The sequence below is a fragment of the Camelus dromedarius genome, chromosome 10 (assembly GCF_036321535.1).
Source record: "Camelus dromedarius isolate mCamDro1 chromosome 10, mCamDro1.pat, whole genome shotgun sequence".
Taxonomy (NCBI): domain Eukaryota; kingdom Metazoa; phylum Chordata; class Mammalia; order Artiodactyla; family Camelidae; genus Camelus; species Camelus dromedarius.
Genome location: NC_087445.1, coordinates 62,648,196 through 62,661,474, shown reverse-complemented (window position 1 = coordinate 62,661,474; position 13,279 = coordinate 62,648,196). Strand labels below are relative to the sequence as shown.

At 50.4% G+C, this 13,279-nt stretch overlaps 1 protein-coding gene across 1 annotated transcript in view; it reads right to left on the bottom strand.

Moving 5' to 3' along the window:
- PAPPA (pappalysin 1) overlaps positions 1-13,279 on the bottom strand; it is a 225,619-nt gene that overhangs the window by 43,024 nt on the left and 169,316 nt on the right. Inside the window, exons 14-15 of the mRNA XM_031450304.2 lie at positions 7,466-7,634; positions 5,089-5,272 (exon numbers count right to left, since the gene is read on the bottom strand). Of these exons, the coding sequence (XP_031306164.2) occupies positions 5,089-5,272; positions 7,466-7,634 (353 nt within the window). The remainder of the gene's footprint in view (positions 1-5,088; positions 5,273-7,465; positions 7,635-13,279) is intronic.

Sequence of the window (13,279 nt, the reverse complement as noted above, 5' to 3'; positions counted from 1 at the left end):
ACGGAGTATTATGAACCTACGTGTGACCTTGAACAAGTCACCTAACCTCTCTGGCCCTAGACCAAAAGCCGTCTTTAAGTTCTGGTCCAGCTCTAATATTTTTTTTAGGATGTGAAAGGGTATCGGCCACTGTATTGTTTTAAGAAAACGAAAATGCAGCTAGCTGGGCCTGGGATAAGGACAAACCGGCATTCAGGAGGCTGCGTTAACCCAAGGTTAGTGCTGGGAGGACAAGAAGGAGATTGGGTTTCATTGCTCCTGGTGAGAGACTGAGCTTCACAGGAGTCACAGAGCAAGAAGAGGAAGGAGGACAAGGAGGACAGGTGGAGAAGGAGCCTCAGCTGGTGCCGGGGCTGCAGAAAGTCAGCCTGTGAAGCTGAGGCAGAGGAAATGAGGCATCAAGAGAAGCATGTGACCCTCTGTTGTTTTTCGTCCTGAAGGCACATGTTTAGGCTCCTGGGATCCCAAGCTGTTAAAGAGAAAGCCTGAGCTGGACTTGGCAGTCCCAAAAAGTATGTCATCCGTTCAGTAAAACTGGGTTCTCTCAGCTCCAGCCTGGGTGAGTCAGATTACATTTTGATTGTTTCATCGTCCAATTTTTTTTCCCCTCAAGTATCTGAAAGGAATTCTACCCAATAGCTGTCTGTATTAAGTCCATGAGGCAGGCCCAGGAAGAATTACTGGAGCCACCTCCTTGATCCTCCTAGTGACCCAGTTTGTCATTAATCCCATTTTGGAGGTGAGGAAACTGGGGGAAAGTGAGCTGCTCAAACTAGAACTGGGGTTCTCTCCACGTCTGTCTGACTGCCGAGTGCCCTCCCGACCCCACAACAGAGCTTTAAGCCAGGAGCATAGCCAAAGAGGAATTGCGGTCGGGGGGAATCTCATGGAATCAGGAACGTGGATGATTGGAGGATCCCCAAATAAAAATTAGTCAGACAATAAGATTTCATCATCCCCATCCCTACCCCACGATCCAGAATGGTGTCTCTCACTTCCCAATTTCTTAACCAAGTGGTCCCATATGTTAGACACAAAGGGAAAAGAATGTTCTAAGAGGCAATCATAGTTGGGGATAATTGGTGGAGAATGTCCTAAGAAGAGGGAGAACCGAGCCTGGAACGCTGGACACTTGCAGTACAGGAGGTTGCCAGGGAACGCAAAGAGCAGGTGCAAGTCAGGTTATTTCACCGGACTGGTGGGAACCGTGTGCCTGGCAAGGGGGCGCCATTTCCAGGGTCAGGACCCCTGGGTGACCTTCTGGTCCCAACGTTGCATAAATGTCTTTCCCTCTGGGACCTCAGTTTCTGCACTGCAAAGTGAAATAACTAGCTTTGATCACCTCTAGGCTTCTCCCAGCTCTGAGGCTTCAGGGTTTGATGGGAGTTCTGGGTTGAGGGACATGGTTTAGGAGAGGCCAAAGGGCTTCCGAGGCAGCAAGTAAGAACCCTGAAGTATGAATAGGCTTGACCCTCGAAGCTTCAGCAACCATTCAGAGTGGAAGAGGTGGGGGAGAGACAGGAAGAATTACCTAAGAGCTGAAACTCATGCTTACTCTGTATTCTTATCACTGCTCACGTCTAAAGGCAGCTTCGTAAGCAGCTATGTGATCCTGAACCAGCTTCTCCACTGAGTCCCTCACGTCCCCGGGAATGACCTGAGCCATGGTTTACCATCCACACCCAGTGGCGGTTTGGACCTGATGACATCCCAGACCCCGCCATCTCCAAGGCACTAGCGTGGTAAGATGAAGCAAGCAGCCTTCTCTCAGGAGTGGGACGAGAACTCCTCTGTGCGGTGGCCCTGTCTTTGTGGGGAAGATGCCTCGATGAGACCCTTGGGGTAAAGCTGAATCCTCCCGGGCTCGCCATCTGCTTCTGAGCAAGATGAAGGGGTCTCTGCCTGAGAGAGGAGAGGGGATGTGAAATTCCTAGAGGGAGGGAGGTCCTGTCAGGATTCTGAGGGGGAGGGCAAGGCGTGAGGAAGGGCGCTGAGGGCAGGGAAGAAGGTTCACTGCTGCACCCTGCAGGATGTGGCCACTCCCCGTGTCCTCCCAGCTCACGTTCCTATCTTCTAAGTCTAAGAAATTAGAAAATGCTCCATGGTCTTGGGTATCTTCTGGACCCTAGGGAATAAACTGAGTTTTAAATCTGAGGTCAGACAGGCAAAATTGAGGTAGCAAAGGCAACAACAGGCAGAAGGAGACCAACAGGAGGCCTCTGAAAAAGCTCTCTGTCGGCTGAGTGCCTGCTAACTTTAGAAACCCCGCTCCAGAGTGGACACCAAGTGCACCCAACACGGTTGAGTTGAGGTTGACAAGGTGATGTAGGTAAAGTTGCATTTTTAGCCATTTAATTAAACATCTATGATTTTTGATTTTGAAGTTGTTGTTTTTTTTTTCAATCTGAGAGTATTTTTTCTCTCATGCATTTTTGTGGACTCAGTCTGTGCTCTTACTGCTCATTTCATAAAGGCCCTTGGCATGAGTGACTCGAGGGCCGTGAATTCACAGACTATTTTGCATCCATCTTGAAGAAGGCTCAGAATGTAAGTGGAAGTCAGGATAGTGAAGAAAAGTTCACCTGGATTCTAGGGAGCAATAGGGTTTGTGGTGCTGCCCGCATTAAACCAGCTTTAGGGCCACACTCGGTGCTTTTCCTGGTTGGTGGCTGCTTCCAAGGACACGAACCCCCAGGTCCTGAGAGGGGCGCCGAGGACGAGCATGTCTCCATGCTCCCAGGACTAAGCCTCCCTGGGACAAAGGGGTAGGGGCAGAGAGCAGCTGCCCCACAGATTCCCACAAGGTGTCCCTTGGAGACGAGTATTTACTGGGACTTCCTCCTGCTCGGAGATTTTATACACACCAGCTCTTTAATCCTCAACATGACCCTTCAGAGTGGGCACTCTTACACCCATTTTACAAGTAAGAGCACTGGGGCTCAGAGACGTGAAACTACCCTCCTAAGATCAAACAGTTGGGGCAGACCCAGGAGTGGAATCCCAGACTGTCTGACGAAAGCTCGCATTTCTTTTGCTGAAATCATGCTTCAGGGAAAGGAAAAATAAAAGCGGGACAGGGAAGCAAACAAAAAGTGGGGGAAATTTTGTTTTGATCTTTATCTTCTGGTTTAAGAAGGGAGGCATGAATAAGATGCTCAAGTGAGAGACAGCAGGACCTATGTCCCTTCGTTGCTGCCAGCAGACCCAAGCTGAGGCATCAGACCTGGAATTTGAGCATCAGATGATGCTGAGAACCAAGGGGCATGATATGCCAATACCTGGTGAGTCAATGTGGCCACTGGAGAGATGCTCGCCTGTATTCTCAAGAGAAGAGCAAAGTTGGGATCAACAACTATCCTGGGGCCATGTCTCCCCAGCGGGGTCACCCCCTCCAGCAGAGTCAACAGAGGAGCAGCGGCAGAAGGGCCTGAGTCACTCTGATTAAGGATTGTTATTAGCCGAATGAGGGCTCTGATAATCAATGCTGATTTATACACCTCCCTTTCCCAAGGGCCTCTGACTGAGAGCACAAGTGTGCTTTTCTAGTCTGGAGTTATTAATACACCCCACGTCTGGGCAAACGAGGCCAAGGGTGATAACCTGGAAGATGAAGGGTTTACAATTTCCACTGGTCTCTTCACGTCACTCTGATCTAAATCTTTACAGAGGCTCAAATAAAATGTCTACAATTTTATATTTCAATCTTCTTGGGTGAAAAATGAGATCTTAGGGATGTATCCCAGAAGATGTGCCCTGCTTTTCTTTTGGGGCAGTTTATGACCTTGCTGGGTCCTTCATTCATTTCTTAAAAGAAACATTTCCTGTGGTATGACTTTCATCAATTTTTATCCAGCTACCCAGTCAATACACTTAACTGAATAGTACCATGTGTGATAATCTTTTGAAGTTCTGTATCCCCTTGAAAATTTGGGTACACTATTGACTCTCTCCAATCATCTAAATGCCTAAAACTCATGAGCCTGTAATAGGACATCTAAGTTTCAGGGAATTTGCAAATTCCCTCCAAAATCCCCCATGCCCCAAAGAAGTCCTATAGAGTGGAAATGAGTGGACACCAAGGTAGGACTCATGCTTGAGTGACATATGGTTTTGGGTATCTGATAAAGGGGCAATGTCTCCTCTGATAAACCAAGCAAAGGAGAGGGTCCTGGCTCCTCTGTGAGTTGGATACAATGTCAAAATCCAATACTCAACGGGAAACCAAGGCATTCGTTCTGACAATGCCGCTAACTTGCTCTGCAACTCTGTACAAGCCCCTTCCTTCCTCTCACCGGCCCTCAATCTCACCGTCTTCCCAACAATCAGTCATTCCTGATGAGCTCTAAGGACCCTTCTAGGCCTGGCAGCCTAGGTCACCCAGGCCAGCCTCTCACTCATCTCCAAAATGAGTCTGCTTCTCCAGTTTGCCAGACTGACTCACTCACCTTAATACCCCCAGTACCCAGCCCAGGGGATCCCAGTAAACTGTCCTGTCCAGAACCACGCCTCTCTCAGCTAGCACTTCCTAGCAAGCAGCAGCTGGCTTTGGAGAAAGACCTGGGCCCCATGGTGGAACCCAGCACAAGCAGCGTGGCCTTGGGCCGTGTTCCTTCTACTCTCTGAGCCTTGATCTCCTCTTCTATGAAAATGAGAAGGATAATGGCTCTTAGGCTTACCAAGCCCTCATCCTACCCAGTGCACTAGACGCATCAGCTCCAAATGTTACTTTCTTAGAATCGATTTCTTCCCTCCACGCTCCCTCCCTTCTTCCTTCTCTCTTTTCTGTCCTTTTTTGCAAGATTGAAAGAGTGGCTGTCATATTTATCCACACTCTTCTTTCTCCTCAGCGGCACAGCAAGGCGGTTGGCATATATACTATTGGTGGAATGAGAAGCAAGGATAACTAATTACCTCCCCCCACACCAAAAGAAAAAAAAAAGAACTTAATGTGAAAAACCAAATTGTGGAAGACAAGACCTAAAAAATTAAAAAAAAAGAAGCAAGGATAAAGCCTTGTCCAACCCTTGGTGTTTGAGACCCAGAAGGACCTGGGAGCAGCCTCTGGGTTTCCCCTGGAAAAAACAGTACCTTTCAACTGCGCCGGGTGACGGCACTGGAACGAGCATTTGCTGCCAAAGGTGGTGCCCTCGAGGCAGGAGAACGAGGCAGCGTAGACGTGGTGCTGGTCCGGGACGCCACAGTCCACCGGCTCACATGCCACCTGCTTGTTCCACTTGCCTTCCGTGCAGGTGACTGTAACACTGGGTCCTGTCTGAAAGGCGGAGGCAGGTGCAGTGAGGAGCGGCGGACTGGGTCCCCAGTGTGCGGAAACGCCCTCCCCCAGGCTGCGGCGCGGGGGCTTAGATCAGTGCTTAGAGTCTAACTCCAGCTCACTCTCCCTGATCCCAACAACTGCTTGAAGTCAGTACTTCAGTTCCCATTTCACAGATGCAGCTCCAAGTTACACAGCTGGAAAGAGGATAAGTGGGAACTGAGCCCAAGCGAGCTAGGCTCTTCACTGCTGTCTGGAGAGTCTCCCAGATCATGACTTCTACTGTGTTGGTGAGAATCTTAAGACGCAGACTTCTCGGGACCTATGACTTCTTTTAGAAGACCACCTCTGAAACATGGCGCAAGCATGGGGCAGTGGCTGTTGATCTCTGTATCTTTTCTTGGCCCTGGAGGAGATTATGGGGATCTTCCCAGTGCCTCCTAGTGTCTGGCACAGGGTGGGCATCACCTGGGGAGACTGGAGAACTGGATTTTGTCCTCTGTGCTATGAGATCATGGGCAAGTCCCCTTCCTTATTTGAGCTGACCCTTTAGCATTGAACCCATGGAGCCACTCCCTCCTCGAGATATGATGGTTCAGTAGCTGGGAGAGGTCGACATGAAGAAGGAATGAGGCTGCGACAACAAAAGGGTAGACAGAGACTTGAACCAAACTAGAAGTCGGCAGGGCTGTGCGGGTGGAAGGGTGAGGTCAAGCCACAGAGCCAAGGGAGGGCCAGGCATTCAGAGCCCGCAGGCTTCCATTCAGGGAGAAAGCCGCCAAATCCCAGGGGGCTGGGGATGCCAAATGTTGATCTGGGATTTTAAAAGCAAAGGACACTTCTCCTCTCTTAAGCACGCATCAAAGGGGGAAAAAGTCCCTCACTGCTGAAGACAGCTAATTGTTTCCACAGGAGTTGAGACCTGCCGTGTCTGACACACGGAAGCAGGTTCTAAGACAAGCAACTGAGGGCCCCAGAGCTCCTCAGTGGGGCTCTTTTTAAGCCCAGAAGCTCTGTATAAATAGGCGTTCCCTGCAACATGGAACGTGTCCCGTGTACCTGGAGCACGAGGGTGGAGTCCGAGGGTGGGGCCCTACAAAAAGCTGTGTCTGGAATCCCCAGATCTTGGGGCTTCACGGACTGCCACTCCCCGCACCCACGGGAGACCCCACAGCCACGTCTGGCTGAAGCAGCATTCTGCCACGTCTCAAGTCCACTCGCTGCCACTACCCTCGTCCCTCCTCCACACGCTCTTCTGAGAGCTCTCCCCATGGCCCGTCTTCTGCCAGGTCCACACTGCACCAGGTGGGCAGCTGGAAGGACCTTTATCAACCATGGTCCGACCACGTCACACACTTCAACAGCTCTCTGTTGCCCCAAAGACAAATCTCAACCTTCCCGACCAAGCCCACAGGGCCTCGCACCAGTGCACCTTGCTGGCCCTCCAGCCTCACTGCTTGGGTGAGTTCAGAAAAAGAAACATCAGTCTGGAGCCTGCTCCTTCTCACCACCAGGCATCTGCGTGTCTCTCCTGCCTGCGCCCAGAGTCCACACTTCTCCCCTCACCCCAGCACGTGCCCCTCCGCTTGTATCTAGTTCTCAGTTTTCACGTTGCTTCTTCCAAGGGCCTTTCCTTGAAACCCCTGTGTTTCCATCATACCCTGCACTTCCCTTTACAGTGTGTATCGCTCACTCATCATCTGCACCCCAGTCACTAGTCACTAAGCTCCTTGAGAGGAGGAACCAGATTTATCTTAGTGACTTTTTCTTCTCCAGCACCTAGTACAGTGTCTGGTTCCCAGGGCATAGATGCTTCACAATGAATGAATGAATGAATGAACACCTCACTGACAGAGGGCTCACTGCTTCCTAAAGCAGCCCATTCAGTTTTGGCAGAGTTCTGACTGAGAGGGTTTCAGTCTCAAGTTCATGCTCAGCCCCAGGTTGTCCAGATTTGCAGCAGCCTACACAAGGACTCTGGTACATGTTGTGCGGAACACTATTCTGCCCAGAAGGAGTGGCTCAGAAACCCCAGACTGGTTGATTGATTCATCCAAGCCACACGTGTTTAGTGAGCACCTACTACATGGCAGCAGCATTTTAAGAGCTGAGGACTCAGCAGAGAACGTGTTCAGCACCCGGTCAGCCTATGCTGAGCTGGAGAGGGACTCTGCACCCAGCACCTGCACATACCTGGCTCTTGATCAGCTCGTCATCCCGCTGTATCTGGAGCACGTAGCCTGTCCAGCAGCGCACAGTGCATTGGGCGCCGTGGTAGTGGTCACTGCTGGAGCAGTTGAGAGAAGCATTCTCCACGGCCAGCTTCGGGCAGTCAGCGGCCTCACATGCAAAGTGCACACAGCTGGAGAGGAAAGAAGCAAGAGGGTGAGAGGGCGCTTTCTTGCAGCACCCCAGCACTCCAGCTGGAAGATGAAGGCTGGTGGCCTTCCTCTCCAGAATTTCAGGAGGCTGAGACTGGAGAGAGACAGAGTGAACAAGACTCTGGAGGCAGTGGTCAAAGTTTATAATCAAGAGCACCATTTATGGAAACAGACAAACCAGGGCTCAAATCCTACAGCTTGAAAATTTTGTTATCAACTTTTAAACCTTGCAGAACCTCAGTTTTCTCATCTGCAAAATGGGGATCACTATGATTACAGCAAGTATTCATCGAGGCTCGTATCCCAGGCACTGAGTTGAATGAAAGCCTCTCCATATTTTATAACAGCACTCACTTTCGAGGGGCATTGTGAGAATTAAATCAGATAGTTCAGGAAAAGCACAGAGCAGAATCCCTCGCACATAGAAGCACTCGATCAATGGTAGCTAATGTCATGAGTAAATCTATGCGCTATTACCTAGAAGCTGTCTGACTTTGGGCAGGGCATACCACCTCTCTGAGCTTCAGTGTACTCTCAAATTCAGCCAACCCACGGGGCCATGAGAGTCAGCTGAGGCGCTGAATGTAGAAGTCTTGTATAAACTGTAAAGTGGACTTGAGGATTGTTAGTAAAATTGTGCAGAGGTCATGCCTTGCACTTCGCTGCAGCTGCTCTTCCAATCTCCCTGCAATTTGAATTCTACCCATTCTTCAGCTCAGAGCTACGTGTACGTCTCTACAGGAGGTTTCCCGTGTCCTCAGGCAAGCTCTCCTGCAGCCCTGGGCCCTCCTTTCTCTAATGCTGTGGCCTCTTGCTTTGTGCATTGAAAAGCACAGGTCCTGGGTGCCCACCACATGCCGGAATGTGTGCTAACCCTTAAGGAAACGGAAAGCACATAAAACCCTGGTGCTTAGATGATCTTTCCCCTCATATTCCTGTCACGCAGACACTTAGTAACAGTAGTGACTATTCACCGATTGCTTATACACATGAGCTCACCCATCCTCACGAGGACAACCCTTATGAGCTAAGTGTTACTCATTTTACAGTTGGAAAAGTCGGGGACCAGCGAGATCAAGTTACTTGTTTAAGTTCCATCCAGATGTGTGACTCCAAAGTCTTTGTTGTTAACCTCACCCCGGACCTGGACTAGAACTTCCCTGAGGGTAGAGAGAACACCTGTTTCACCTCCGTGTACTTGGCACTGCCAGTAAAGATGCCTCTCATGTGACAGCTGTTTCCCAAACAGCAGGAAACCAACAGTGGCAGTGTCCTGCAATAACTCTCAGGCGCTCTCCAGAGGCTGAGACGTTGATTTCGAACACTGAAAGCATCTAGAAGGCAGTTTTCTCTGACTTTTGTCAGAGAAACTCTATCTACCCCAATACCTGGCATGGGGTGTGTGCTAGGTTGCCATCCACAGCCCCAAGGCTTTGGTTTTTCTGTTTTTTTATCGAGGACACAGGGAGCAGCGGGTGGTCAAACCAACTTAAGAAATTCCCAATTTTTCTCTTGGTGCCAGTTGCAGGATGCCCTGCCGAGGCTTGTATAGGAACGTGGTTACTCTTCCCGGCTCCCTATCCCCTGTTCAAAAGTATGGTGAGAATTAAAGTGGGATAAGGGAGGAGGCGAGGAGCTAAAATCCCCAAAACATCACACGCACATTCATTTTTTTTAAGCACCCGGACAAGGGCAAGGGTTTGGTTCAGGTCTCAGCCCAGCACTGAGGCGGGCTTCGCAGTCGCCACATCCCCGCCCCGCTGCAGAAGGGCAGGTGAGCGGGATGAAGCGTCACTCGCTGCGGGTTCTGATTCTCCGTCCTGCCTCCTGCTCCTGACAGCCCCCGCGATGTGCCACGCGGTGCCAACGCGAGGTCTCTGACACTGAACAATGCATCTGTTCACGTCCTTTGAGTGCTGGGGAAGATCCACGTGGTTCCAATTTAGATAGATTTACTCTGTCGGCTACCAGCTTCCAAGCTGGTCCCCTGACCTGTGCCTTACAGTTTGGCTGTTCTCGCCCTGCACTCCCGGAGTGGGGGGACCCTGGGATGTCATCTTAAGACAGCCGAGGGCTCTAGGAGCCCTTTTTGAAAGACAAGGGCTCCTGGCTTCTCTTGGCTGTGGGGCCATTGAGGTAAAATCAGTGCCCTCCTTTCTTCCATGTTCATTAATGTTCTTTGTCGGAAAAGGATAAACTGAAAAACCTGGTTTCCTTAGAAAGGAAACAACACAGGGCTTAGCAAGTGGGCAGATCTGGGATCCAGCCCCAGCCCTGCCATTTATCAGATGTTTGATCTTGGAAGGGCATGTGACACCTTGAGCCTCAGTTTCCTCCTCTGTAAAGTGGAGGCAATAAGATGATTTATCTCTCGAGATTGTCGTGTCATGTTCTTCTATTTATCACACTTGCCTGGGGGTCTCACTGCGTACCAGACACTGTTCTAAATAAACACTGGGAGACAGGGGAAGATGCCTGTCACCCTGTATATCTGAGGAGGGGGCACGTGTGCCAAAGAAAAGTAATAAATACGCTGGTTTCAGATAGTGAGGCACGCAGCCAGGGCACTAAAACCAGGTGAAATTACAGAGGGTGCCTGCTGGGGGGAGGGCAGGACACTCAGGGAAGCCTCCTTGAAGGGGGCACATCTGGACTAAGGCCTGGAGGGACTGACGTGCTCAGCCACACAAAGGTTTGGGGCCGAAGGAATTTCAGGCAGAGTGAAGGCCACAGGAGAAAGTCCAGCCCAGCCTGGAGCACGGCATGTTTGTAGAGCAGGAAGGTGAATGCATCAGAAATGCTTTGGAAACTATGAAGCTCCATGAGAAGGTAGTTGCTCTCCTCTGGCTCTTTCTACCCTACAAGGAAAACATTCCCGGGTCATATGGGTTCCCTGACCAAGAGGGGCTATGCTCAGATGGGGAGGGGTAGCGCTGGCTCAGTGAGACCAGTCAGTGGTCTTCACTGCAGGACTTCTCAGAACCTTGAATGTTCTTAATGCACACTGTGGATTTCTAGAAGGGACTACGGGGCACATCACTTTCCAAACTCTGATAACCCTTCTTTGTGGGACACTGCTTAGGACTAGTGTCGTCCCAAACACACTTGGGGGCATGTGGCATCCCTGGCTTTTCAGCACATCTGTCTGCACTTGGCCTACATACTTGAACACAGGAAGGAAAAGAGGGAGAGGAAGCAGCTTGCACAGGTATCGGCAGCTATGTTTCACCTACATCACCTTATCTGCATCCTCACTGTAACTCCTTGGGGTAGTAGCATTATTCCCATTTTCGAGAAGAGGAGACTGAGACTAAACAAGTTTAAACTGCTTGCCCCAAGTCACTGTGGACAGAATTCCAGTGCAGCTCTGCCTGTCTGTCCCTGAAGTCCCTGCTTTTTCCCTTTGCTGTCCTGTTAGTTGGAAAGGGTTGTGTGAACACACTGTCCAAAAAAATGATAAACATTATCCCAACTGCCCCTCCCCAATGACTCCCTGACACAGCTCTGTCATTTATGAAACACAAAAACAATCATCAAAACAAGGAAAATGAAACAAAGAAAAGCTTCTGGCTTCATTAGGGAAAAAAAGCAGGGGCAATGGGGGAGGATTTCACACCAGTGACGGGCTGTCAATACAAATAACTAAAGAAGGAAAAAAAAGACACTTCTCAGAAGAGAGGAAAGTGGCTGATCCCAATGAGGGAAGGGACAGATGCTGTGGGATCACCTGAGAAGTGAGACAGAAAGAATTATCAAGTAAGGACTGGCTTTTCTGCCCAGAGAGGAGGCTACTGTGCGGAGTGATCCTCAAAGGCTCTTCTACCCTGGAAATCTAGAAGGGAGCCAGTGACACAGTGAGTGCAGCACCGGGACACCATGTCCGAGGCTGCAGGGTCCGGCCGGGCCGACCATCTGAATGGCCAGGTGAGCTGAGTGGGGTGTGGCCAGTGGGAGACACCCTGCGGCCAGAGCAGTGTCCGCCCTCCCATCCAGTCCCAGGTTGCCTAGTGGGACTGAGGGCCTGGTGTGTCCCATCTTCCATGTGTTTAAGAGGAGGAAGAATTCTGGTCCTTAACATTTGCTCTTCCAACAGTTAAATATTGCTACTAGTTAAAGAAGACATCCAATGAGGGCCAAACACAAGTTGTTTGTGGCCTAGTCCGGCCCACGGGACAGCTGTTCTGACAGCTCTGACGAGGAGGGAAGAGCGTTGTCCTGCAAGTCCTGAGGACTGGATTCCCGCGCCCCGGATTCCGCATCCCAACCTGCTTGGCCACTTGGGGAAACACACTTTCCTCGCCTGGACCCTAGGCTTCCCACCCTCAGACGAGGGTGCAGAACTAAAGAATCCCTCAGAGCCTATCAGCTTGCAGGGATCAGGTTTCCTGAGGACAAAACCACAGGGACATGTAATTTCAGAGCTGGTTGGGATGGGAACACATAGACTTTGATAATCCCACGTATTGACAAGGACCAGGAACAACTGGAGTTGTGATAGACCACTGCTGGGAGTGTGAGTCGGACAGCATTTTGGAGACGAGCTGGGCAGTATCTGTACAGCTGAAGATGCACACATGCTCGGGCACAGAAGTTCCATTTGCAGGTGTGTCCCCCAGGCCAGCGACCCCTGACAGATGTCTGAGAGGTGCTGATCCCTTCGTGGGTTGGGGACATTGGGTGAGCCTGTGGACAGTAATCTGAAGCCTGCAGTCTCTGGCCATGGGAAGCCCCCTTCTGGGCTCCAAATCTTATATATAGATTCCTATACAGTTATCTGATGGGACAGTCCACATGGGGGCTCCTACAGTGCACAGACTCTAAGAACCTTGGCTCCAGCCTGTTGGCACCCCCTACCCCCACTGTCACCACCAGTAACAGCTACAGTCTAAGTCCACCCTGGCTGGAAAGAGTTAATCTAGTCCCATGAGGAATTTATTTTCCCCTAAGATTGACCTTCTAAAAGTTAGCTGTCCATCAGAACTGCCTCTCTCTGGATGTGCTGGCATGAAAAGCGAGGAGAGTTTGGGGTAGAGGAAGAAAAAGAATGCAAAAAAGAAAAGGGGTGGGAGGAAGGAAGGAAGGAAAGAAGGAAGTGAGGAAGGAAGGAGGGAGGGAGGGAGGGAGGGAGGGAAATAAGTCAATTCTCTAAACAATCGCCTGTGGAATTTTATAATAAACTGTTCAATCTCTGTTGAGAACCATAGGACAGACAGAGGCTGGTGTGTGTGTGTGTGTGACACACTGGGGTCTCAATTCAGGACTGTCCCTTTTAACTCACTGAAGACACCTCATAACTTCCCTCACCATCATCACTAGGGTCCCCCATCTTTCCTCCTTCCCCCAATCTGGTGTAGAGCTGGAATTTGGCTAGAATTCTACAACCGGACCTCTCATCTGAAACCCAATCCGGTTTCCCTGGGCCTCTGAATTTATTCCAAGTACCGCAAGGGATGGAGACCCTTGAATCTAGGTCAGAACACACCGGCCTGGATGGATTTTGCTGTAGTGACGCTTCTCCCATGACGGCTCACTGGCTATCGTGCTGCTCTCAGAAGAGAAAGAAAATGAAGAGGGAAAACGGGAAAGAGAAGAGGGAGGGGAGGAGAGGGAGGAGAGGGAGGGGAGC